The sequence below is a fragment of the Manacus candei genome, unplaced genomic scaffold (assembly GCF_025592945.1).
Source record: "Manacus candei isolate 608988 ecotype Guabito, Panama unplaced genomic scaffold, ASM2559294v1 h1tg000046l, whole genome shotgun sequence".
NCBI classification, from domain to species: domain Eukaryota; kingdom Metazoa; phylum Chordata; class Aves; order Passeriformes; family Pipridae; genus Manacus; species Manacus candei.
The window spans coordinates 5817387-5844565 of record NW_026138094.1 but is presented as its reverse complement, the minus strand read 5'-3'; the positions used below and the strand labels follow the sequence as shown (position 1 = coordinate 5844565).

Sequence of the window (27179 nt, the reverse complement as noted above, 5' to 3'; positions counted from 1 at the left end):
TTTGGAACTGCAGTCTTTGAGAGGTTCAAGCTCTAAAACAGTGGAGCCATTTAATAAAGCTCTCAGCAGATCCGATTAGCTCAGGCTCAGTGCAGCACTATGTGGCTTCTTGTTCACAGTGGGTTTTCATCTGGCTGGCTCTGATGTGGGCAGAGCTTCTCATCAGCCTGGAAAATACTGTGTAAACCTGCCAAGGTCTTAGAGTGCTGAATAATGCAATCATAACACACCTCTGCAGTGTTTACAATATAAATCCAATTTGTAAATATCAAATACAGGTTTGTACATGTCATGTTTCTCATTCCATATCTGGTATTTCACATTTTCTTACTAATCGCTTCAAACATCTGGAGTGTAAGAAAAGCTACATATGTAAAAAGGCAGGCAAGGCTTTACCTTCTCCTTGAATGCTTCCAGCTCTGCATCTGTAATTTTCCATGGAGTCTCTCGCTTTAATTTCTCAGCAGTTGTTATATCTTTGCAGCTTTCATGGAGACGATATGGTTCAATCATCTCTTCAAAGAATTTCCAGCTGAAACAGGAATTACAAAGGAGGCCTTGCTGCAGGGTATGAACTCACTAACTTATTTCACAGTCACTGTGTACGACAGGCCTTGCTGATGATAACTGCAGCTGAAAAACTTGCAAAATCTTTAACTATTGTTTGTTACATTGTGCCCCAAGTTATATCTGTGCCACTTCAGTATGTTTGGGTTATTTGAGGATAATTAAAAGGTTATTTGAGGATAATTAAACACTGCATTTGGCAGAGAATTTTCAGCATTTTCCTGGTTCTAACAAAAATTACTTCTACAATAACTCCAAACTGGTTACTAATTACTAACTATTAGTTAGTAATATTAACAATGAATATGGTTTCTCATAATAAATATAAGGTTTTATTACTGTTTTAGCTCTAGCAAGACCAATCACTTGACTGATACAGTTTTACTGAGCATTTTAATGAAATGGATAAACAGGTGATATAAATTTCCTATGGTGAGGGGCTGAAAGAAATGCTGTAGGTTTTTTGCTATATGGGGGCTCAGATTTGTGTTCATTTCCCAACTTCCCCACTTCTCCACAGACTTTCTCTGTGAATTTCATTTTTTTTTTAAGCTTTTGACTGTCATCATCTGGAGAAACTTCCTTGCTTGCTGCATTGTTGAAAGTTTTTTATAATCCCACAGAGACCTGAGGGAGTTTCTCTTGTGTCAGTGTGAGTGTCTTTCTCTGAGCACTTTGTGCTGACAGACCTCACTAGGAAGTGAAATGGGAGACTGGGCACAGGCTGGACCTTATGGCCAGGAAGTCATGAGGTGGGTTAAAGACTGACATGCAGCATTTAGTGTGGCTGTTGCTAAGTTGTCAGTTTGTCAACATCCCTACTCTCTGTTTCAGTATGTAAAATAGTGATAGTTCTCTTATTATTAATGAAATAAGTGGGATGCCAGCTGGAAGAGAGATACGGTGGTCTAGCAAGTGTCTGGCATAATATTCACTTGTTCTGTTGAGATACTGCTGATGCAGCACATGTGTGTGTGTGTGTTTTATGTTAATGCCAGATATGAATTCCCTTTGCTGGCTTTTATTTATGTGAAATCACTGTGTTGTATTGGAGGAAAAAAAGAAGTATTCTGCACAGTTCTTTATATAATGAAAAAATATTACTTCAGAGATCAAGAGGGCAATAAAAGGTGACTTTAGGTATCTAGTAATAAAATCTTCATATTCTTTAGTTTCATTTCTTAAGTGAAAATCTCCAACGAACCATAGAAACACTGGTGAATCTAATATTGTTTTTGCAAAGTTATTTGTTTGTGTAAAAACAGGACACAGAAGGACTGAGAAACTAACCTGGGATTGCACTTGAATTCAGAGGAAGGGCTTTGGGTGGAGTAAGGGAGGGGATGGAAGAGAGCATAGCAAGGTGAGCACATTTTCAGTGGATCTTTAAGACCAAGAGCAATATTGTGAATTGAGTTTAGGATTCAGTTATTTCATGAGCAACCTGCTGTAGACTTTTGTCTACATTAGCAGATGTCTACATAGATGATTTTTATGGAAATATGTTTTAGAAAGAAAGGACTTTAGGATTATTTTTTTTTAGCTGACACAGTTGGAGGTGGAGCTCCTTGAGCACTGTTTTACCAACTTCCTAACCTTTACCTGAGATAAGTTAATTTTTAAAAAAATTGAACCTTCATTATATTTGAGTGATAGGGGAGTGTTATAATGTTGTCCTCATGGGAAAGAGGAAATATACTTATGTTTGGCCAGAAAAATATTATGAATTCATTATAAAACCCAGAAGGCTGAGTTGACATAGATGGTAAGTTTACAGAAGAACTATGACTGAAGTTTGTTGCAAGCAAAATAGATATGAAAAGCCATCATAAAATGCCTGTTAAATTTAGTGGCTCATAAGTATGCTGTCTAATTAGTCTTTATTAAAATTCTTATAATTACAACATAAAGAAAAAGGCTGCCTATGGTTTTGACTCTTTGAATTGTGATTGTTAAAAGGTTCTTTTCTTTTTCCTGCTCTTGGTACTTAGAAAATTCTTGTGATAAAGTGACAGTGTTGTTCTCTGTGGTGTGTTTTGGTTTTTTGTTTTTAATGCTCAACATAAAAAAAACAAGCTCCAGATAAAGGCTGACTGCTAAATAATGGATTTTGTTAATGTTTCTTACCTCTCTTTGTTGGGCTTTATATTGATATCACAAATGATATTAATATCAGCAAATTTTATTCTGAATTTGCTTAGGAGTGAAGCCATCCTGAAAACAAAAGAGAAATGTTTTATCACTGTGCTTCTGAGTGCCTTGTATCAAAGAACACTCATAAATGAGTTAGACAACTGCATTTGATATCTTATCTTTAACTATATGACAAATTACTTTAAATGCTTTTAGTGTTTCAATTTGCAATTACAGAACTGGATTAATGTGATTGCTGTAGTATAATTCATTTAACTGATGATTGATGAAAATCACAAAAACTGGAAATTAATAGCAGACAGAGGGCAGGGTGTTTACATTTTGGGGAAAAAAATGGTACTTTAAGTATATCCTAAGGCTTGAGTTATAAAGGAAAAATATTCAAAATGCAGTAGGGCAGAATCCTCCAATTCTTACAGAAGCCTTCTGTTATTCTGTTATTATCAGAATTCTATGCATGGAGGGTGTACAACACTGGTAGTGTATGTGTTGGTGAAAATCTGGTCCAGAAAGTTAGTGTACAATACTTAAAGAGTCTTTTTCATTTAGGAATTTATAGTGATCCACTCACATGTTGGTTTTGCACATTTTCGTAAAAGAAAATACTTTACTTTTGAGCCTTGGTTGGCAGAAGGAATAGTTTATAGCTTTGTGTGTGTTTGTGCTGAGGTTACAGAGGTTTGGTTAGGTCAGTTTTGCCTTTGTTTGAAGCACAGTTGGGATCTTGTGGTTCTTCCCCACACCTCCTTCCCCTTCTTTTTTTTTTTTTTTTTTGGTATGTAAGCTTTGGAATTTGAAAAGGTCAGAGAGTTCCTAGGAGCAAACCATGGTAGAAGTACATATTTGTTTATGACCTGAGAGTTTACTCATTCTTTTTTTATATATATGAGAAGAACATACTGCTTCTATAAATCTTGACGTCCCTTGGGGCAATCCTTGTTTTGAACAGGAAAAAGAGAAAAGTCTCAACTTCTGTGGAGAGGTTTTAATATTTGGGGGAATTACATGCTAGTAAAAGTCCAGCTAAATTTAACTTCTGAATTGGCTGAAATTGAACTTGACTGATGTTGTTTTTAACTGCTCTTTGTTAAGCAGTTGCTGATTTTCATCCCAAATTGAGCTGCTTCCACCAGTGGTGAAATAGTTGTGCCTCTAGTGTGTAAAGTGCTTTGGAAGGAAAGGTGCTGTATACAGTGATGATAAAAATAAGTTAATATTAGTACCTTTCATTTGCTTGAAGGCAAATGATGATTATGAAATCTAGACTTGTTTTAAAAAGCTGAGTAAAATCAACTTGATCTTAAAGTTGATTAACTTGCTCTTTAACTTCTTTACTTTTTGCCACAGTTAATCACATTTATGTGAGCTATCTATCTCTGGTATTGCATATGAGAGTTTCATGTGCAATTTCACTTGCTGTTAACTGGACAATCTCATGTAAATCCCATAAAAGTAATTATATTCTCATTACGAAGTGCAGACTGTTCTTCTTAGGGAAGGGAATATGAGCTATTAATGGGAAAAAGTGCTGGATGTGAGTTTCCTTTGGTAATGACCATTTGCAGAGCCTTGAGGGCTATGCCATAAGCTCAACACCTTTCTGTCAAGTACATCTTTTTTTTTTTTCCTGCTGCCCACAGTACAACAAACCGGTTGTGCTGGAAAATTCCCAGCTTCCTGCTGTATATGCATTATATTCAGCATCATTCAGACACTGAACAGTGAGATAAATAAAATTATATTTACACTAGTTTTTCTTCTTCAATCCTGTTGACTTTTCCTCCAGTGAAGATCCTTAATTTACAATTTTTCCACTTCTTCCTGATAGTTAGGATGTAAGGAATTAGGATTGTTAGACCTGGAAGAACATAGAAAATTACAGGAAGATCAGATTAGTGCATTGTGTGCTAAAAATTCCATCCTTCACTTCAGCAGCATTAGATGTAAGTTAATTTTAAAACATTTAATCCAGACATAAAATTGAATATGTGATCTTAAAAGAAAACGGTTTAATGTGAATTCCCAAGCCTGTTTTTATATTTGGTAACACAGAAATCTCTCTCCCTGTGGTTCTTACTCAAATTCCTTACCTCCATCATCGAACAGCCACCAAATGTCAATTGTACCTTTTCCTTGCTTCTTTTTAAATTGAGTGCTGGCTTCTAGCAGCTTCTGATTGAATTCACCCACGTGCATTGACTGCATGGTGTTAATGGTGCTCTCTGCAGTGAGAAAGAAAAAATGTGAAAGGATGTCTGACAAGCGAGGATACGAGTACCTTTAGGGAGCCAAACGGGGAGAAAGCTTCAAGAAAATGAACTGTTTCTGACATAATTTTTATACTTTAAATCTGAAAAAAAATTACAGAGTGGATGCTATGTGTTTTAATGTGCCAATACTCACAGAAACCAAAGCTTGTGGGATACATTGTCACTAGGTTATAGCACCTTGAAAAGGGTTATCTGATTATTTGTTCTCTGTCTCTTTTTACGTAATGTAAAATTCTCTGGGGCTTTAAAAAGTGAGTGGGAAATATCTGATAGATTTTAGAAGTAAATGTGTTATTTTGCCTCATTTACAATCTCAGCTGTCTTGTAAAACACAGAGCTCCCTGGAAGGCACAGCGATGGTGGACGAAATGAGGATGCAGCGGGAGCACAGGTGAAGCTGAGGCTGGAAGGCAGGAAACACAAACCTGTATGGCTGCTTCCCTGGGCTGGGCTGGTCCTTGTTAATTGAAAATACATTCTGGTCCTTTCTGTTTGCTTGGTTGGCTTCAAAAGTTATAGTTTTGATTATGCACTAACAATGTCTTCTCTCATTCCATCTTTTGAAGCCTGTGACTTTATTACTGCTCCTCTTTCAATGATTTCAAAGAGATGGTGTCAGAGCAGTATTTTAAATGGAGCAGACAGGCTTCTTCAGAGGTTTTACTCTGATCTGCTAGGTTCTGAAAGTGCTTTGTTTGGTTTTCTTGTATTTCTGGAGTGTGTACAGGATAGTTCTAAAGCAGTTCTAGCATTTCTGCTGGAAGATGCAACAACTCTGGGGACTATGAATATAAAAGCAAAAGAGAGAGGCAGGGATATTTATTATCATAATCTATCTCATATAGAGAGCCAGAGTGTGCAATATGTATTTCCTTTATGCCTTTCTCAACTAAATCAAAAAGGGTAGTTGAAACAGAGGTGCACACTCTTGTTGGAATTGTCATAAAAATATATTTTACTGAAGCCTGCAAAATGAACTGAAGTCTGCCAACTAACGAATAATGACATTTTATGTTTTCAGTCTGTAGATCTTCCTGATACCTGTGGGAGTTGCATGCACAGCCAGATGTAATAGTCTCTGCAGGTGAAAATTCTGAAAATACATGTCTGTGAACAAGCATGGCTTCAGGTGGGTCATTACCATTACAGCCTAGCAGTTGTGAAATGAGACCTTAAATTCTGGCTGTATTTCTGTATCATTTTACTATATCTGAAATGTAATTTTGATTTCATCACCTACACATTTAAGTTATGTGTTAATTAGTTATTTGACAGCATGCTGTGTATGTACTTCCAGTACTTTTACCACCTTCACTTGTGCATTTTTATGAAATTATGCTTAGAATATAGAGCAGTTGTGCTGTTTTTACCTGTTTTTCAGCTCTGTACCGAGTTTGTGTGTGTGTGTTAAGTAAAGTAAGATTGCTTGTTCCCTGAATATTGGGAATATGTTCCTATTTTCTTTAAAGAGGAGGAAGAAAGGCCTCTATTTAAAAACTGAAAACAGCCTATTAAAAAAACCCAAACAACCAAAAAATCCCCAAACCAACTTGTTCTGTGTTCGTCAACCAACCATATTCTATTTTTGACAAATAGAATTGAACATTAGCTGAGCTGAGAAGTTTATCTAGCAAATGAGGGGAGGAAATTGGTTGTGTTTTACGAGGTAGTGTATCCTACAAGCAGAGGATGTCACTCTGTGCTGCATTACAGGGTTGTAGCCACCATGACAGGTTTGTACAGGGGAGGTCCTTTTCCAGGGGCTTCTGTGTGGCTCAGGAGCTTTTGGCTTGGAGTAAAGTCCAGTTTGTATATTGGTGAAAGCAGGGTGTATTGCAGGGTCAGGAAGGAGCTGTCATTTTGGAACTTACCCTTTTTTGTTTCATGTTTTGAGATATTGAGTGTGCTGGCTTTTTTGAAGAATCCACAGATGCCTCTTTTTCCTTCTTCAAAATCATTTTCTTTAATGGTGGCTTCCAGTGCCAATCTCTCCTGCTCCAGCTTCTCTAATTCCTCTGTATATTGGAAAAGGCAAATGAACTGGTAACACATCACTTTCTTTTTTAAATTAAATCGCTTATTGAACTAATGGTGGTGATGTAATTGCTATTATGGTACTTTGTAGACAATGTGAAGCTGCTGGGAGGAAAAGCTAAAATGCTTCTTTTTTGCAAACTAATAGGGAGGAGGAAGCTGAATTCACCTGTGGAAGCCCTAACCTAGGGTGCCTGTGCCTACAGCAGTGGGGTGTGTTACAGTGCTCTTAGGTTTTCTCTTCCAGATCAAGTTCAGTATTATGACATTTTATAGTTACATGAGATATTGAGTTATGTTAGTGGATATTTGGTTGGTTTCTTTAGCCAAGAATTTGAAAACACATTAGAAAAGCTATTTTCCTAAAATGAGAAAGATCAGATATTGAGTTTGAGCCTGTGGGTCCCTTTTCTAAGAACAGTCACATGGTTTGGACTTCAAGATTCTCAGAAATATTTAAGGATCCTGAATATGCCATCAGTTTCTATGCTGAAATATTTTTAATTTTTAAGCATTTGCTGTAAAGATGTAAGATTTAGCTAACCAATCCAGTAAATTTAGTAATATAAAAGAACAATTTCATCTTGCCAGTATTAGCTTTATGCTGAGGAAAAGGTACCACATGTTATTGTGGAATATAGTATGATGAGGCACTAATTAATGTGGTTCAGGCATTTGCCTGCAGAAAACTTTTTTCTTAAGGAAAACTTCTATTTGAGTAATAGATGAACTAAATGTTCACTTAAGTAAAGTTCCTGTAAAGTTCATTTAAGACATTGTGTTAAAAAAATAAACTCTCACTAGGTGGACATTATTAACTCTGCTGACACTCTGAGTTGCCAGCAGAAAGAATATCCTTTCTTTTACTTTATAGTCCATGACACCATGTGCTTCTGATTGTCAGACACGGTGATAGTCACAAACTTAATGGTGACTCAAAACTAAAATTTCAGTTTCTCCATTGAACAGAATGCTGTATAAAGTATAATAGAATACAATGATCTTTGTTTTCCACTGCAGAGGCTTTGTATCTACTTCAAAACATTTCTTGATATTTGAGGGTTTTTCTCCCCGCCCCAATCCTAATTAATTCCTGACTCCTTGTGTCTGAGCACTTGAAGAACATTTGTTACTTTGTAAGAACGCAGAGCTGGTATTTGCTGTATTTTCACAGGTGTTCCAATGACTGCAGGTTTTGAGCAGTCAGTTTCTGACTCGCATCAAGCAGAGACAGGCAGATCTCTCTCAGGTGTCACGAGGGGGCGAAGAAATCTTGATTAGTTTAGAATTTTTCCCAAAGTCCCCGTGGCTCTCCGTGCACATCGAGCTGCCAGTCTGCTGAGCGAGCGCTCATCTACCTTGCTTTTGAAAGGAGTCTCTGGCGCCTTTTCATTCGGGGAGGTGATTTGCTTTTGAGCGTCACCTCACTCTGGGCTGCCCGCTCTGCTGGGGTGTTAATTTGGGCTGTAATTAGCCGGCGCGGTGCGCGGCGCTGGCGGCGGGCGGCAGCAGAGAACCGTGCTCTGCCGGTACCGGGGACAGGGAGGGACCGCCAGGGTTAGCCCGGCGCTGTCTGAGCGAGTGAGATGTGGGGGAAATTATCGTACTGAACACCTTGAGAGAATTGTTCTGAGGGTTATTTTATGTGGAGCTGTTCCCTTCCCCAGAATACCTGAGGAACAAATAAGACCTCTGTGTGCTAAAGGGGAAGAAGCAAAAGGAAGGCTGCCATTGTGTATGTGGCTTTTGGAAGCCCTTCGTTTAGGTGCAGCTGTCTGCTTGCTCTGTGTCCCTCTGCCTTTTCCACCCAGATGGCATGGATCCCCCAATGGTTCATAGAATCATAGAATATGCTGAGTTGGAAGGGACACATGAGGATCATTGAGTCAAACTCCTGGCCCTGTGCAGGACACCCTAAGGACCACAGCATGTGCCTGAGAATGTTGTCCAAACACTTCTTGAACTCAGAGAGGCTTAGTGCTGGGACCACTTCCCTGGGAAGCCAGTTCCAGTGCCCAGCCACCCTCTGGATGAAAAACCTGTTCCTGATGTCCAGCCTAAACTTTCCCCAACTCAGCTTCAGGCTGTTCCCTTGGGTCCTATCATTGGTCACGAGAGAGAAGACATCAGTGTCTGCTCCTCCAATTCTCCCCTCATAAGGATGTTGAAGACCACAATGAGGTCTCTTCCTCCAGGCTGAATGAACTAAGTGACCCCAGCCACTCCTCATAAAGCTTCCCCTCCAGACCCTTCACCATCCTTGTGGCCCTCCTTTGGATGCTTTCTAATAGCTTAATGTCTTTTTCTGTATTGGGGTGCCCAGAACTGCACACAGGACTCAAGGTGAGGTTATGCTATGGTTTTCCACTTCCCCTGAGATATGCACTGCTAACCTAAGGAAGAATGAACAAAAAGGTAAAGAAGAATTGATGTTTCCTGTGGGTTCCAAATCTTTGCATGAGTGGGAACTTTCTGGGCCCCAGAGTTCTGCAGAGGTGGTACCAAAAGTGCAGCTTCCTGATTCCTGCCAGTCCCAGAGATCTCAGGTAAGCAGAAGGAGGAAGATGTGTCAAGACCAGGAGGGGAATGTGCAGCAGAGTGACAGGTTGCTGTGGCACAGCATGATTTTTTTACTGCTTTAGTCTGTGCCTGTGCTGGAACTGCTTTGGGAGTTGAGTTCTCTGGAGTGCAGAGCCCCTTAATGTGTTAGGCTTGAACTCCTTCTGTCACTGCTAGTGATCAGCAAGAATTTTGGGCAGGACTTAAATTGCAGAAGCAAGGAGGAACTGTAGAAGTCATGAGTGTAGGAGCTATCCTAGAAAGCAGGTGGTGACTCTTAAGGGTACTTCTTGTGCTGTGCATGTAACCAGCACAGATATTCAGCTGTGGAGTCTTACCTTGAACCTGAAGGACCTGAGAGATATCAAATCCTTGGCTAATTCTGACAATAATCACCCCAAGCTCAAAATCAAAGGCATCACTGGAAAAAAAAGAAAAAGAAGAATAAATATGCTTTTTGCGTCACGCACGTCAGTGAGGAAAGCTACTTTGAGAAGATCAGAGGGAGTGTTACTGTTCACAGGGAGGACAGGCTAGGTAAAATTGCAGAAGGAATCGCCCAAGATTAAGCTAAGTACTATAAATTTTCTTCCCTTATTTAAAAGAAGTTTATGAGTGGAAATGGGAACAGATAGGCTATTCCTGGAATGGATCTTTCAGACAACACTTTTTTAGGAACCAGGTTGCAATTGGGTAATTTTTTCTCCCTTCTCTGAGGAAATAACAGAGCTGAAGTGGGGTTTGTTGCTCTGTAACTCTCTTATGGTGAATTTTGAGCAGAAATCTATGAGAAGCCTGTTTCTAAATGACTGTTTCCCAGTGAAATCCCAACCCACAGAGCTGCTGAGCCTTAGGCACACATGAGATTTGAAGCAAGGCTCTTCCTCTGTCTCCTAGGCTTAAAAGAAGAATTCCATGATGTTCTCTTATTCCCTAAGTGCGTACATGATGGTTGTTTTTCTCTGAGCTCCTGCCCACTAAAAATGGGAAAATACAGCTCTGCAAAAGCCCTGCTGAAGGCAGAGCAGCTCCTTTAGCGCTGTCAAGCCACATCAGCTCCAACAGTGCAGATGTTTGACAGGCAGATCCTACTGGGTGTGGGAAGCCAAGGAGCCTTTTATAATGGGCAGTAACTTCTGTTACAGAGGTAGGATGTGTGAGCCTAGATTTGTAGGTACTTACATTGTTTCTACCCATCAAATTCTGTATGGCAATGCTATGTTAATCCAGTCTAAGAGGAGTGAAAAGGGAGGTGCTGAGCTGACTTACTGTATAATGCCCACATAGTTTTCAATTTGTGTGGCAGGTGCACTTCTCCAGTCCTTCTTAAATCCAATCACCAAGGTATTTGGTTTCATTCTACCCAAGCCCGAGGCCTAACAATATTAAAACACTGCTTAGAAAGGTACACACACACACATGCTTTTAACTGTAAATGAAAAGTAATGGCAAAAGATAACTGAAGTAATGTTCTGCAGACACTTACAACTAGATTGCATTTCATAAATACCCTTCATTCTCATAGCCAAGCAGAAATCAGAAAGATTAGTTTTAAATCATTCCAACTGTAAATGATTTCAGACGACATAAATGTAGTTTTGCTAAATTAGCATTCATTTGCATTTCTTCTGACATGCTCTCATTAAAATGGTTCAATAACTTGGAATCAAGAGAGAGTTCAGAACTGTTTGTATGCTCGTTCTAACATTATAGCATAAAGCTTTTATCAGCTTTGGAATACTCCATAGATGAACTGAGTCTGAAGTCTCTTAAAGCACCTCAGAGACACAGAGAAGGTGTAGCCTCCTAAGAATATTTTTTTTCCTTGAATTTGGAAACTGTTGCTGTTCCATTTGCTGTATTCTTTTCAAAAGATTATCCAAAATCAGGTGAGCATGCTTTATAGATATGTCAAAGTATCCTTTTATGTGAAGCATTACTATTTACTGTTAAATTATAGTTTATAAACAGGAAGAAGAAATGGTTTGTCAAAATATTAAATTGCCTCCAGAACTGGTTCTGGATGCTAAAACCTGGACAAGTAGGAGTAGTCAGATCTAGATTCAGCTGACTTAATTTTTATAGAAGTCTAAACACTCAGTGTATTGGGAACCTTCAGGAGGAGACACAAAAAATACCAGCATGTCAAGTTGTTACACTTGCCCAGTTTTACTATTAGCAAGCAGAAAAGAGGTAAAAACTGTTGGAATCTTGGTGGGTTTGCACTGTTTACATTGAAATCAATAATTGTTGCACATGACTTTAGGTTACAATAGTGATGATATGGTTTTCCTTCTGTTTGTTGGAAGGGAATTATTTGTGGTCCAGTAGTTGACTTTGGCAATAGTAGTAATGGAAAGGAAGAGATCATCAGACTGTAACAGTTCTCAAAAACATCAGAGGGATCTCCTGCTGAGACAATGTATAAACCCAAGATGAAGTGTCTTTGTGAGGCTTTGATAGAACAAAGGGACCTTTATTAATAGCATTTCATCTTGCTCAATTGTACTGTCCATTCAGCAAGTGTACAAAGAGCCCTGGTAGGCTGCTAGTGGGTGACTGTTACCCAGAGTATTTTAGTTGGTTCCCTACTGTCTCAGTTTGCACTGATGTCTTTTCAGCAGTGTATTTTGTGCAAAAGATGTGAATTTTCTCTACATTTTGCCTCAGTACCTGTATGTTTAAATATTCATATATGTGAAGGGGGGGAGATGGGAAATATGGAAACAGTGTCTCTGTGCCTTCATTAAAGCCATTTTAAATGGACTGTTGGAAATGATCTGCTGTATTCTTAGAGTAATAGAAAAATATTACACTTTTATTTAAATGGCCTTCTTGCTGTTTGCAGAAAATGTATATTACACATTTTCAGTTTTCATTTAATGCAGAAACATTCTCATATATTTAATATGCTGCATAATACCAAACAATAGAATTGATTTGAAGTGTATCAAGTGTCAGCTGCAAAGACAGTCGTATGTTGCCCTGCAGATGCCTCTCTTTTTTCATAAGTGTCTTGTTCATTTAGGAGAGAATCAGTCTGCCTTGTCTCATAATGCCATAGCCCAGAACGAGATCTTTATGAAATAATCTGTAATATAATATACATTTATATTATGCCCCTTCTGCATTCTGCCCCCAGAATACCCCTTCTGTCTATAACATTATCCATCCATACATACACAGGGCTTCTTAACAAGTAAACAGTAATGCTTCACATAAAGGGATGCTTTGATGTAACACTCTTCTGTGTGTTTTGTAAACAAAAAGCTTACTTGAAGAAGACTTTTGACTCCATCTCTGAAGCTGTCAGCTGCCACTGCTGCATAAAAGGCTTTTCTTTTGTTCTTTGTGAGCCAGGCCTGCTTTTTTTCCATGCCACTGTTCATCTCCTTAACACACAGCTTGCGTGGGCCCTGCATGATACAATAAAATATTATTAAAGTTTTGTGTTGTACATCACACAGTGATTTTGAAGCAGTTACCTGTGAGCAAACGGGAGAGCCAGAAAAATACATTTCCAAAAAGGGTCCACAGAGATTCAGCCCTTTGAAAAGAAGTGTGCTGCTAACATAATTCACATTCTGTTTGAGAGGTTGAGGCTGTTAATGCTACTTAAATATAGTGATTCTGACAGAAAGAAGAACTACTATGGATTGTAACATCTTAAAAAAAATCTAAGGTATGATAAAGCATCTCAGAGTGAATAAAGTCCCTCCCTGACTTGACTACGTAAAAGAGTCTCAGCAGATCTAAATATACTTGTTTAAGCTCCTATCTACCAACAGTAAGAGAAAAGAGTTGTGCAATACAATTAAAGATGCAAATGCCTTTGACACCAGTTTGTTTCACTGGTCATCTGGTAATTTAATGGGACAAAAATCCATGTGCATATTAGAATCACATGACATGGATGGAACTTAAGGAGAGTTTGATCTTGGCTGCTTGAAGAGCTGGGAATAATAACTTGAACAATAAGATTTAAGTTTTCTTGTGGGTAAGGGGGGAGAAAAACAAGTTTTACCCTTCTTCCCTATCTCTTTAAGGAGAGAACCTGAAGGTGGTTTTGCAGCTGGCTTGCACAATGTTTCTGCTGGCCAGGGGTCCAGTCCCACCCTTCTGTCAGGGGACAGCCTGTGTGTGTCCTCCCCTGCTCCTCCTCTGTACCAGTGGTAATGTTTGTACAATTGTACAAGGAGCCCAGTGAATTTGCAGACTGAAGACTAACCTTGCAAAAATATTGTATGTGAAGGCAGGGAGTAAAAGCAGGATAGCCCTTTTTACTAGAAACTCAGACTGTTCAAGCCAACATGCAGCCACAACCTCAGACACAAGTAAACTTTAAATTGTCTTTATATTCAGTTGCTGTATTTATTTTGCCTATGTCTGAACTATCTGTCACTGTGTTCCTGGAAAGTTTCTTGCTGCTTTTTGGAAAAAAGGAGTGGAAGATGCTCTCTCTGGCATGGTTTCTCAAAACTTCATGCATAGCTAACAGCATGTCAGCTTTTGAGGCAAAATATGCTGCGTGTTATATTTATGGCTGAATAGTCTTGCTGTATTTTATGATATATTGTAGGCTGCTCTTCAATGTGGTTCCTAGGAATTTTATTGTCCATTTTTTACCACAATTTTGCAAATCAGAAGGGTTCATTTTGTCACATTTTTATTACCAAGCAAATTAAATTTCACTTAAGTTTCCGAAGAAATAATTTAAACCTCCTCCCCTCAAAACAATTACAATGCTTACACTAATACAGTAGACTTAGGGGTTTTTTGTATGGACAGGAATGAAATCTCAGTTCTCCTTAGAAAGTACTGATATAGAGAAACATGTCTAATAATTCAGGAACATTGCTGAGACTCAGCTTTAGGAAGCTGCATAGTTTCAGGATCTTGTTGGGATTGATTCTACACTTACTGCATGTGATGGGAAAGCTAACAATAATTATAGTAGGGAAGAACTGGGACTAGTCACTCTATAGATTCATTTGATTTGAGAAGAATCACGTGTGGATCTTCTGTACTCTGTTTCTGCAATGTGGCAGCATCAAATGAATTATTCCTACACTCTTGTAGAGGAATACGTTCTCTTTCCTGAAATGACTCTGTTATCAAGATTCTGCATCCCCATTTGGTGCCATGAGCCGGGGGTTTTTTTTGTTTTCAAAATTAAAAGGTCATTGTAATATTTAAAATACGTTTTCTCTGTACATTACAAACCTATCTATTTTTATTCTGTCCTAATGAGAGACTAGATCTTCATCTTCCAAGATACATCATTTGCTGTGTATTTATAACTAGACATTTACTTTTCTCCTCTCTTTAGGTCTCAGAAGAGCATGTTTATCCTCAGAATTAGCACTCTAACAGTTTTGGAGGAACCACTGCAAAGGGAGCTGAATTACTTGCCAAACCCTAACACTGCAAATCAATGACAAAGCCGAAAATGGAGCCTGGGTAATTTGACTTTTGCACAATAATCCTTCAAAGTTTATGTGTTGTGTGATTTGGGGTTTTTCTGTCTTCTAAGCCTAAAATCTTTCCTTGTAATATTCTATTTTTTTCAAACCATTTTTTGGTCCATCTGCTATGAACTCTGAAATGCATCTCAATGAGGCATTTACCAGCAGGCTCCGTATCAGCTGATGGCTTTCATGTCAAGAATTATGACAAAATTCCTTCTCAGTGCGAGTCTCTGTCATGGTCTGCACAGACACAGACCAGCACCAACAGGAACTTTGTGTGCTGAGTGAGAGTGGGATGTGTAATGGAGACCTGCAGCACCCACTGGGGCTGAGTTTCCAGCTCTGTCTGAGCTGACCTTACCGTGAACACTTCACAGCAGATACACAGCCCGTTGTTCTTGGTGAAGGTGTGTGTGATGTCCAGCAGAGCAGGCCTGATCATAGGAGCTCCTGTTAGTGTTATGCACTGAGGTCTGTTAGGAAGAAAAGAGGCTGTATATGTTTGGCTGATGTACATGTCCAGGATAAGCCATTCTGCTGTTCACTGAAAATCTTACCTGAAGTTTTTCACGTGGTCTTCCACTGTAGTTAATGCCAGAGCACTGTCTAAGGCATTAACAAAGTAAAGAGCCTGTGTAGAGGAGCCCCAGTTTACTTCTGCATATAATAGAGATAAATAATGCGTATTAAACCATGGGCTTTTCCCTACACTCTGTTGCAAAAGTCAGCAATCAGGTGCTCTGTGAAAAAAGCAGGATATATTCTCTCATACTTCATAGATACAGACCTATTGTTCTTTGTGCTTCTCAATAATAGGTTTTGCTTGTGTGATGCAAAAAAACCCCATGCGAGTAAATGTTTTTGACAAGTGCCTTGTGACAGGTGTGTTCTCCTACACCTGATGATATATTTACAGGAAAGAACCACAGGCCATCCCAATGGGTATGAAAACCCAGACAGGGAGGACACACAACAGTGCAGCAATACACAGAAAAGAATAAGTCTCAGACCAGGTGTTTCTGTCCACAGCTGGCTGCAGTGAAGACACATCTTCTCCTGGGAAACTTGTCCCTTTTATTTGTGTTATTTTTTTTATACTGCAGAAGTAATTCAGGTGGTTAGCACTGAAACCTGGACCTGGGTTAGTTTTGTCCTGGATATGAATAACCAGACTGTCTTGTCTGATACTGGGGCTGTATTAGCACACAGATTTCTGACGACACCTCCTGTGATTTGCTGAGCTACTAAGTAGTTTTTTTCCAGCAGTAAAGTGTGCCCATCTTCTTTTGATTTATGGAGGGATTGTAAGGAGGTGCTGGAGGATGATCAGTTCAGGAGTAATTCAGATTACATTTTTGTTGTTGTATAATGGGCAGCAGGTTTAAATTTTGAGTGATGACCCTGGATGAGTCAGCTGGGAGCACTGCAAAATTCAGGTAAGGTTTTGTGTGTGGGTGGAAAAAAAATATGAGTGATACTCAAGTAAAAGCCCAAATGTCATAAAGATGTGATGGGAATAAACCAGTCTGCTGGAATGTTTACAGAAAGCCCTGAACCATACTTGAAGTACTTGTTAAATAGGCAAACATTCACCAGATTATCAACTTAATCTATATTATATAAAGTGGAATTTAATGGGATGCTTCAGGCTTGCCTCTAAATAAAGATATCAGAGAAAAAGTAATTGCTAATTCTGTAAGCAGAATGAATTCCTTTAAAATCAAGTCTGGCTGTATAACATATACACAGAATAACAGCAGGATTTGGCCTTACCTGGCTTCTTATATGTTACATAAATATATAGAAAGAGCTCAATGGCATAAGTGATGAGAGCTGCCCACCAGTTGATGACAAACATCACACCACAGCATAGCAGGGCTCCAAAAAGTGACACCCACATGTTATAATACCTGAATGCAGGTCTCCAACCTGTTTAAAGACAATTGAGAAAATTGGAAGAACATAAAATATATGGATGAAATGGTGATTCATGTTTTTTGTCTATACAAACCCATGTGCAGTTTGTTTCAGGCTCTGTCAGAAGGGGTGGGAGTGATATGTGCAAATTCTCAGGCATTGCATCAACAGATACTTTTAAGTGTTGGCTGCTGTAGGTTTCAACATGCACAGAATATAGGTCTTACAAGCCTTCTGCTGTTTCCTACTGCTTTGCTCAGCATGGCTTTGAGTAGCTATTCTGTTTATAGGTATTTTTCACAAATTAAAGTTTACTGGTTCAGAACATTTCAGAACATCAGAAACAGATTTTCCTGTAACTCCAGGTAATTGGTGACTGTCCTTTTGATGCATATACACAGAACTTATTATTGGTAGCTGAACACTTGCTGAGAGGAGAGTTTATCCCAATACTGTAAGTGCACCTGTCTGAAATTGGAAATCTCCTGACCTCACTGCAGAAAAATAAAACCATTTGCAATTGACTTTAAAAAGATATTATTCCTGCTGCTCTTCAGCTGCAGCACTGAATCCATCCCCTGCTACCAATTAAAATGATGAGGCAAGCAGTGAGCCTCCATGGTTTGCAGGTCTCTGCCAGGTGTTCTACAGAGCACACTCTTTGGAGAGGGAAAAACACAGAAGACACAAGATCCTGTCTTGGATCATCTTTGTAATGAGGGAATGGGAAGGACCTGCTGTGAAGAAATTTGCTGTCCTGCAGCCTTGCAATTATTATAATCTATCACTGTGAATTGGCAGAAATTAACTGGAGGAAATGAGAAAAGAAAAATGGCTGCAGTTCTGTCTGAAATGTTAAGTAGTGGTAGAGTCAGATGCAGGCAGATGAAGTCTATAGAGGTAATTGTTACTCAGCTCCAAGGCCATGTGGAGCATATCTGCATTTGTTCAGCTGTGCAGGTAATTAGCAGAAGTGCTCATCTTTTCTGCCCTCTGAACAAATGGCACTATGCAGCTCTATAGGAAGGAAGCTGATGTAGACATTTGTGTTGCAATTGCAGTTTCTTCACACTGGAAATCAAAAATGTATTCCTTGCTCCTTGAGTTGAATAATTAATTCATAGCATCAGGAAATTGTCTTTCCTATGTGCCAAACCCAGAGGTGCTCAGCTGATTGGCTTTAGTCCTGAAGGTGTCTCCCCTTCATTCATGAAGATGTGAGAATCACTCTGCTGTGGCAATGCGTAAGCCTGAAAGCCACTATGTTCCTTTGCTGCACAAATATAGAGAGTTAGCCCTGAACAGGATCTCATTGCATTTCACCTTACAGTTCTGCTTCCAGGTACTGCAGAGATGTGCTGGTGCTGTCTGGGGGACCTGCTCTTGCTCTACATGTTCCCCTCCAGCCAGGATCACTTCTACTGCAATTACTGTTTGTATGAACCTCCCCATACACTTCACTGTAGATTTGGAGGAGAAGGACATGATTACTCCCCACTATACCTTGCTTTATGTGGCTAGAGTTGGCATAGGCTTTTATCCACCCATGTTTTGTGATAGTGAGGGGAAAACACTCTTAGGAGGAGCTTTTTTTGCTCCAGTGGGATCCCCTGAAGTATTTTTCATCCTGTACAACTGTAGAGATTGTAAGGACTAGAGCCATTATTTTTATCTTTTGGAGATAAATAAAATGTCTTCATATTCAATAAGAGCAGTAAAACATCAGATCACATAGCCTAGGTGTATTTTACATGTGCTGCAATTTCCTCTGACATAGAGTAAAAACCTTGCAGAGGTCAGAAAGCCCACATTTAAATCACTGGTGAATGCAGACTCACCTGGAGATTTTGCGTATGAGGCATGAAAGCAGGAGAAGTTAATCAGGGCGTAGGAAGCCAGGAAGAAATTGGAAATGATGGGAGCAATGGTATTCAGTTCAGCTGCAAGACATAGACACAAGTCAGACTTAGGCACCAGGTTCCTAGATTGTTGGCTGGCTTTTTCCTAATGATGCATTAAATCTGAACATTTTCTGAATTTGTCATCCAGGGAGAGCTTGGGTATTTTACTGTCTTACTAATTGAAGGCCACTTTGATATATGTACATTCATATGAATTATGTCTGCTAATGCTGATTTTAATAACATTATGTGCTGTGCAAGGTTATATTTGATACTGTGATTCTACAGGCTGTCTCTTAACAATGTAGATCTGGTGTAAAGTTAAGAATTTTAAATACATAATTGAAAGGACAGATGCTTTGCACAAAATATTTATAGTTAAAGCTTATTGTTTTGCTTTTTAAATGGAAATCTGAATTATCTCTACTAGACATCCAATTTACTTAGTGTCAGACAGTTTGAATTTCTAATCTTGGAAAAACTGATTTAAAGATTCTCACACCCCTAAATATGGTAGGTGGGATTTTCTACCACAAGTGCTGGCAAACTGATTTACTTTGGACCTGACTGTTGGGAAGGTTTGGGCAGAGTAGGCTTCCTGATTGTCTCAGGACTACCTCAGAGCTATGTGCAATATAAACTGAAAAACCATTTTCAAAGCTTGTGACTTTGCCTTATTTGATATAGCTCTAAACACTGCCCTCTTCCAGCAGAGTGAACAGGAATTGAAAATGCATCTTTGAAAATGAGGCTGTGGTGGTGTTGAGATGTCACAAGAATCCCTGTTGGGTTCTTTGCCTTCATTAAGAATAATGGAACTACTACCAGGACTTTGAGTGTGCCTGAGTTTATGTCAGAGCTTACCTGACTGGAAATTTTTCTAACCATAGCTAATAATTGTATCAAGATATCAGTTTGTATAATTTCAGAACATGGTATTATAGCAGTTGTGTTACTTTATACAAACCAATCAAAATGAATGCCATAGCGATCACGAAAGTGAGAACATATCCCCTGATGGGCTCATTGTTTTTTCCATATCCTTTGGCAAAGAACTCGAGCCCTTTGTAGACATTGTCCTTGCAAAGAGCCTGGTAAGAAATCAGAACAGAATTCTGTTAAGCAGTGCTTTCTTGCATCAGAAGTCACTGTGAGTGGCAGCTTGCTGGGCATTTCCTAAACAAGTTAGATATATCTTAGTACTTCAAATACATCAATGCCATGGCAGGTGAACATTTAAATAAGGTGATAAGACAATGTGCTACTACGTTATTATATAGTGGGAAAAGAAATACAGGCATTTAATGCTTATTCAGTGCTTTAAAAGAAAAGATTAATTAAATAGTTAAATGGAATCTAAACTGGGGGAAATTGAAGCCCAAATCAGTGGCTTGGTGTAATTTGTACAGGTTATCTCTCTGTCCCATGCCCTCTGCTCCCACTCTTTCCACATTGCTGCTGCCCAGACAACTTCTGGAAAGCTGGGCAGGTGCTTTGCACAAAATATTTATAGTTAAAGCTTATTGTAGCCTTCAAGCTATTTATAACAGACATGTGTGTATCCCCACTCCTGCAACAAAGCTGAGCTCTGACCAAAGGAATATTGTTGCCCTTGTATGAGGATGAAACCTGCCTATTTCTGTTGAAAAACATTGTACATACTGTTTTCTCTGCCTTTTCCTCCCACAGGTGTCAGTGTTGTTTAAATATATATTACATTTGGCACATAGACTTCAATTAAATTTTGTGTCTTTGAAGTAAAACTGAGTATAAGGAAATGGATAGTTTAATTTTACCTGGAAGACTTTGGGTGCGCTGACAAGAGATGCTAGAGCTGATGACAGAGTAGCTGAAAAGATGCCAGCTGTGATGAGAGGACCAAAGCCAGACACCATGCTCATCACCTTTATGAAGAAAAGAAGGTAAAAAGAAGAGTCAGCCATCACCTTTATGAAAAAAAAAGGTAAAAAGAATAGTCAGGCTTACATTTAGATGCAGATTTTGTTGACAGTACTCTTGTTTTCTATGTCTCTGCTTTTCATGGTTCTAAATTCAATCTGCTACAAACCAACTGTGAAGTAAGGAAATACTATTATTTCTCTTTTAATAAAAAGCAATGGGGGCATGGCCAAATTTTTATTCAAGTATGCAGCTGTCTGCTGGGGCAGATGAGTACTCTCTGAAATTTTCTCACTGCCTTTACTAACTGATTGCTACAAGTAACAGCCTCTATTTGACAAGTAAATAGCCAGCTCCTAGCAAGAGAGGAAAATGGAAATGGCAGGAAAAAGCACCAAGGTATGAAACGTGGTTGGAGGCATTTGATTTGGTTTGGGGTTTCCTTGATTATTTAATATGGCTAAAAAAGAGAGAAAGTGCCTGGTTGTGTTGGCATAACCACAGTGCTGCAAACAGCAATGTTGGTTCCTGTTAGGCCTCCCTGAGCCCTCCTGGGGGGCTGGACTGGCCTCTGTGACCACTAAAGCAAAAGGGATGTTGAGAAGCACCAGAAAACTAAAAGATAGATGGCTGTGGCTGTCAGATGCTTTTTGGTGTGTGGGAAGACTCCAGGAAAGAAACCAGTTAATCCTGAAGATTTGTCAGATGAAGATATATTGTTTCCTGACTTTAGTCTGGCAAAGGTAAATGCAACAAGTGCAACTCCGTTTATGGCTGTAGGGAGGTCACTGATGTAAAGGAGTGCCCCAGGTCTGGGCAGCTGAACTGAGGTGGGAGTGAGGATGGTAAATGATCAAGAAAGGAAAGGAAGGTAGTCTGTGAAAGGGACAGCATATCCCTTTTAAGGTGGTTACCCAGCCCTGTCATTTAGCAGAGCCAGCTGGGAAAAAAGCAAGTGAGTTTAAAAGCTACAAATGACTAGTTGAAAAGCAAGTGCAGGTGGGTGGTGAGTTCCTCTTGCAGGCCATGAAGGAGAGGGGCTGAACAGAGATCTGGGAGCCGTGGTTGTCAGGCTGCAGAACTGCTTTACTTTGATGCTTTGCCTATGCTTTATTTTGAAGAATAAAAATGGCAGACAGTCTCTCTCTGGCCTAGGAGAAAGACCCCATTACTTCTCACTTGATTTTTCACTCGACTATTTTTGGATACTTTTTTTAAAGAAGTCAGAACTCTGTTTTTTGTACCATGACACAAACCTTTAACAGTGACCACAGCACCCCTGAGGTAAAATCACATCCATGTGTCAAGAGCAGTGAGGTGAGTTGCTCATCTAACAGTTCCTGAAGTCTCTGTTAAGTTTAGGCTTTCAGTTTGAAGATGTTACAGCATATACTGCTGCATGGTACTTGTTGAAAGAGGAGATAAAGACTTTACCAGAGTGCTAGGAAGGCTAGTGATGGGCAGTATGAAGATATTATGGAATGCAGGTGATTTTTGCCTTTCATTATTCCTATAATTCCTTCCTTTTTTAGATAAAAGTGGTTGTCCTGTTGCAGTTAGTTGTCTATAAATAACGGGTTTGAATGTTTGTAATATATATTATGTATTCGTGTATTGCTTATGATTATACATATTATGTCATTAGAACCTGAAAATTATTCATCAGCCCGTAATCACATGGCTGACTTGCACATCTGGAAAAATCATAGCCTAGGCCACAGGCAGATGATCCATTGCAGCTCATTCCAGGTACAATTGTATCATTGATGTTCCCAGTAGCATCTCGTACAACACAGGAGGCTGTGGAAACAATAATATATTATTTTCATTCCTTGTGACATTGGAAGAATGTTCTTGCCATTTGACTCTTAATCTGCACACATTTTGTCCAACTGCTACCTTTGACTCATCCCAAGAGCAACATTTTGTGTTGGGCAGAGATTACTACCCTGTTCTATGACTTAGACTATCATGGTGTCTGTAGGCAAATATTTCCTTCTGTTACTTTTAGAATAATCAGCCAGTTGACTAGTGAGGATTAGCATATTTCTGAGATTAGGCAAGACAGAAATCAACAATAAATTAACTAACTCAGAAAATATATTGTCTTCTTGTCACTACTTTTACAAGTGCCAGTATTCAAAGGAAACAGGTCAGTGAGGGTCTTAGGTCTAGGGATACACATTTTTCTGTTTAACAAGGACACACAATTGCTTTAGAGACCCAGGTCCTCAGCTATTCAAATTGTCATAGTCCTACTGATACCAATATGATGAAAAAAACAGGAGAAATTGCCTATATTCTTTTTGTGTTTATTGATATTCATGTTGTCTTTATTTGCTTGCCACCAGAAATGAGAAAAAACACATGGAGGCAACTTGGAGTGCTGATCTCAACATCCTTAGTGGCCAAAATGTAAGTTTTTATGATAACTTCAAATATGTCAAAAACATTGAGAGTCCCAAAATAACCATTGTCCATTTAGGAAACCAATATGCAAACAGAAAAAAAAAAAGGAAATAGTGCCCTGAAAAATACGCAGCTCTGAATTTGAAATACAGCTATTGCTTGTGCAATGTTCTCAAACAAACAACAACGACTTATAATAGAAAGGAAATTTATAATAGAAAGTAAAGAATGACTACTTCAACTTAAATTGCAGGGGAAATTTAGATCCAAATAATGCAGTGACCTGAGCTGAGGCTTGAGTCAAGCATTCTGCCTTTTGCATAAAGTACAAGAACAACAAAAGTCAAGAAGACTTGAGAGTCATCTCCCAGCAAAGGAAGTACTCTGCAGGGCTTTCATGCAGGACTGAGGTATTTGCTCATAAGAAGGGGTGTCATTTACAACCCTCTTTCTTACAGTACTATTAAATACATAAAGAAAAATATTTTTCTTGACTAGAGATTTATTGTCTGCTTATAATGAGGATTTAACTGCATAATCCTCCAACACAGTTCATGGCTTCAGTACAGGTCTCCTTTTTATTTGTGTCCACTTTGTTGTCACCTCACATTCCAATACTGCAGAGTATGGAGTTGTGTATCTTCTGTAAGACAGGAACTGATTTGTGTCTTTGACATATGACATACAAAATGTGTTACCCTGTTTCTGTGATTCTCATGAGTGCTCAGTAAGACTAGTGAGAGAAAGCAGAAGCCATATGAAATTTCAGTGTGAACAAGGAACAAAAGATCAGCAGATTGATCAGAGGTTCCTTTCATCTTTACTATGCTCATGGATACTATATGCTAGTGGTCTTTGTCAGCAAAAGTAACCATACAAGTTATATGAAGGTCCAGCTACCAAAAAGACACTTTCATTTCTGCTGATTACTGCTTTTTTTCCCCCTCACTGTTTTTACATACAGTAAAATCAAAACTACTGTCTCTCTACATAATAAGTTCACAGGACTAAAAAGCAGTGAGGTTAATCATTCATTTGCATACCAAGCTTCCAAACTGAACTGTACAAAAGCAGACCTGAAGCAGAGGTTCTGTACTCACCTGCACAAATGGCCACGGCAATGTAAGCAATGGTGGTGATCAGGATGGCCAGCATTGTTCCTTGGGGTATTGCACTTTGGGGATCCTTAAAACAAAGCAGGGACACGAAAAACACTGTGAGTGTGTGTGCTGCAGTCTGATTGCATTTGCCTGCTGGGAGTCTTGCCACACTGTGGTGTGAAGATACCCTTAGAGGGCAGATTTTTATCCCTTGACTTACACCAACATTTCAGGTCCCAGCACACAGACAGTGTGAAGTGGTCCTGTGGGGCAGTGCTCCTGTCCTGGACACAGTGAAGGATATTGTACAGAGGTCACATTTATTGCAGCAGGAGGGTCCTGATCTCTGCATTTCTGAGAGCTCCAAACTCTCTTTACATTGCCGTTGGCTTTATTTTAATGTTTGATGATGTAATTGCTAAATAATTACTGAACCAACCATCAAACTCCTGTGGATGACAAGATGGGACCATTTTTGGTTAATTGGTGAGATGGATGCAGTGACCCTGTACAGAATACAGGACTTCTGTGATTAGCAACTAGTAATTGTTAGTTGGGTCTTCACAACAGCTACTTTCTTTCACTGTTTTGATATTTAATTTAGATAATTTACTAAGGCTGGGTCGTGATGCTTACAGACTAGCTCACAACAATATCGGCTTTGATCATGCAACTGAGTCCAAAGATCTGCATTATACATTTTTAAGGGGTTTTTAATGCTAGATAACCTTACAATTTAGGGTGTGTTTGTTTATGCTAGGAAGCATTTTTTATTAAGTGTCTTCTTAAGTTGGTTTAGTAAGGTTTTTTAAATCAAAAATTAGTTGAATGCATTTTAAGTCACAGACTTTTTATAACTACGGTCATTGCATGGTTAAAAACAATGTGAAACATGGATGAATGGCTTAACTGTGTTAATAATTAATATGATTTTTAAATGACGTAAAGATTTATCGAGCTGAAAAATAGTTTTGAAGTCACTTGATGTGCATTTAACACCCTTTGCTTTCAGACTTTGGCAACTTTATGAAGTTCTGGTGTGCATGTTTCAGGTCATCTAGAGTCTAATGTGGTTATCTTAAACTCTGTAACCTTAAATCTTAGGGTTAAGTCTTCTTACAGCTTTACAACTTTTAAATTCTGTCAAAAATCAAACACATATATACTATGTTGTTAGCACTTTAGGGGCTGCTCCAAACCCTACTGATGTCACCAGGAAGACTATTTGTTTTTGGAAGTAGGCTTTGGACTAAGACACAACTTGAGTGTGTAGTGGCTGCAGGAGCATGTATGAAGGTGTTTGCAACAGATTCCAAAGAAAGTTTCGTTGGTCAATATTACACTTTTTAAACACTCCTTAGCTTGTCTTTTAGGTTTCTGGAGAGGCTGGTTAATTTAATTAGACCTGTCTAATGCATCTAAACATGCTCAGTGGGGATCTGCAGTCTGGAGGACTCGCTTATAGAAATCCACTTATTGTCAGACTGAAACAACTGCAGAGATCCAACGGGAGAACTCTGTCTGCTCGGATTCTTTCAAACAGCTTATGAAAGAAGTGCTGCTGCTTTGGGAGCTGCCATGTAGAGAGAGCACCATATATGGCAAAAGAATTATTTTTGTTTGTTAAAAGGATGGAGATTGTGTGAGGCTGATTCAGTCTCACTGGGCAGGAGTACAATGATTTTTGGTTTTTTAATTAAAACTAGAATCTCACTGACGCTATCAGTGGCTCAGTTTCAATGTAGTTCTCTCTGTGCTTGGCTTGAAAAGCAGTCCTTTGAAAACAAAGGAGATGAGGCATCAGCTCAGTGTGAGGAAGAGAACTGGCTGTCAAGTGTGGTAGGATGTGGTTGACTTGTGACTCCTATGCCAATACAGATATAACAGACCTTTGGATGAATCCTTGGGGTATCCAAGGCAATGGATTTATATGAGAAGGCCAAATAACTTAGTTTGACATACTGGGGTTATCAAGCTGTGAGTGACATCTTGTTGGTGACTTTTTTTTATTTTTCTTTTTAATTTAGAGGGGGGGTTGGATGTTTTTGTGATGGAAACTAGAGGGCACTCGAAACTAAATTCCTGTCTCTAGTTTACCTGTAATTTTAGCTGCTGGAAATATCACCCCCTATAACTGCTAAACAGCAAGAGGAGAGTGGGGAATAGACAGAATGGCCACAACAAGACAGTTGGTTGCCCTTGGACCTCCTTCCCCTTTCTCTTCAGACTCCTTTCTTTTGTCACAGCTGCAAGCTTGCAGCTTTTCCTTTGAGCAGCAGTAGTGACATGGGATTGGGACACGGTTTCGTTAAATGCCCTGTTTGCTCTGCCCTTGCTATGACCCTGAATAGAAAAGGTGGTCTCTGCCAGTTCCTGTGAGTACAAACTTGAGCTTTACAGGTATGGTTTTTGGGGTGATGTTTGGATTGATGTTTACAAAATACAAGCTTTAAGAGATACACATATAATTTCTCTTATGTCATGTGCTGCTAATGGACCATTAATGATATATTATTACAGGTTATTGAAACATGCTTTTAAATGGTACAATAACCCAAATCTAACTGTGGTAATTTCTGTAAATAGCCACAATGCTTATGAGAGAAGATGTGAACTGATGTTTTCAATTAATAAATCTGGTACTTAAAAGTGAGAGTTTTGCTTCCCAAAATAAGACATGGTTTAAAACTGAATACAGAGTTGATTCATGATTTGTTTTCTTTTTCTTTTTTTCAGCCTACAGATAATATTATGAAGTTAATGAAATACGTACTTTCAGATCTCCTGAGATATTGGCTCCTGCAAGAATGCCAGTGGCAGCTGGGAAAAAAATGGCAAACACCGAAAAAAATCCTTCTCCACTTCTGAAATCTGGTCCAAAGTTTTCTGCAAATATCGATG

At 39.0% G+C, this 27179-nt stretch overlaps 1 protein-coding gene and 1 long non-coding RNA gene across 8 annotated transcripts in view; one reads left to right on the top strand and one right to left on the bottom strand.

Annotated features, from left to right (window-relative positions):
- Nucleotides 1-27179, bottom strand: part of SLC12A1 (solute carrier family 12 member 1) — a 47209-nt gene that overhangs the window by 3757 nt on the left and 16273 nt on the right. For all 4 annotated transcript variants that reach the window (XM_051797223.1, XM_051797222.1, XM_051797224.1 and 1 more), the window contains 17 exons: nucleotides 27052-27179; nucleotides 24279-24363; nucleotides 22418-22569; nucleotides 20667-20774; nucleotides 19838-19961; nucleotides 18808-18909; nucleotides 16826-16981; nucleotides 15610-15709; nucleotides 15414-15525; nucleotides 12860-13000; nucleotides 10854-10960; nucleotides 9923-10005; nucleotides 6863-7006; nucleotides 4812-4943; nucleotides 4468-4579; nucleotides 2695-2781; nucleotides 397-532 (listed from right to left, as the gene is read on the bottom strand). In XM_051797223.1, coding sequence (XP_051653183.1) covers nucleotides 397-532; nucleotides 2695-2781; nucleotides 4468-4579; nucleotides 4812-4943; nucleotides 6863-7006; nucleotides 9923-10005; nucleotides 10854-10960; nucleotides 12860-13000; nucleotides 15414-15525; nucleotides 15610-15709; nucleotides 16826-16981; nucleotides 18808-18909; nucleotides 19838-19961; nucleotides 20667-20774; nucleotides 22418-22569; nucleotides 24279-24363; nucleotides 27052-27179 — 2009 coding nt within the window. The remainder of the gene's footprint in view (nucleotides 1-396; nucleotides 533-2694; nucleotides 2782-4467; nucleotides 4580-4811; nucleotides 4944-6862; nucleotides 7007-9922; nucleotides 10006-10853; nucleotides 10961-12859; nucleotides 13001-15413; nucleotides 15526-15609; nucleotides 15710-16825; nucleotides 16982-18807; nucleotides 18910-19837; nucleotides 19962-20666; nucleotides 20775-22417; nucleotides 22570-24278; nucleotides 24364-27051) is intronic.
- LOC127475408 (uncharacterized) lies at nucleotides 478-27146 on the top strand. Of its 4 annotated transcripts, XR_007906196.1 has the most exons (7): nucleotides 478-568; nucleotides 5327-5382; nucleotides 6013-6120; nucleotides 14914-15044; nucleotides 20560-20833; nucleotides 23121-23184; nucleotides 27015-27146. It is a non-coding gene; the product is annotated as an uncharacterized LOC127475408 (long non-coding RNA). The 4 variants fall into 4 exon arrangements; XR_007906195.1 differs by lacking the exon at nucleotides 478-568 and having other exon boundaries at nucleotides 4955-5382; XR_007906194.1 differs by lacking the exon at nucleotides 478-568 and having other exon boundaries at nucleotides 4955-6120.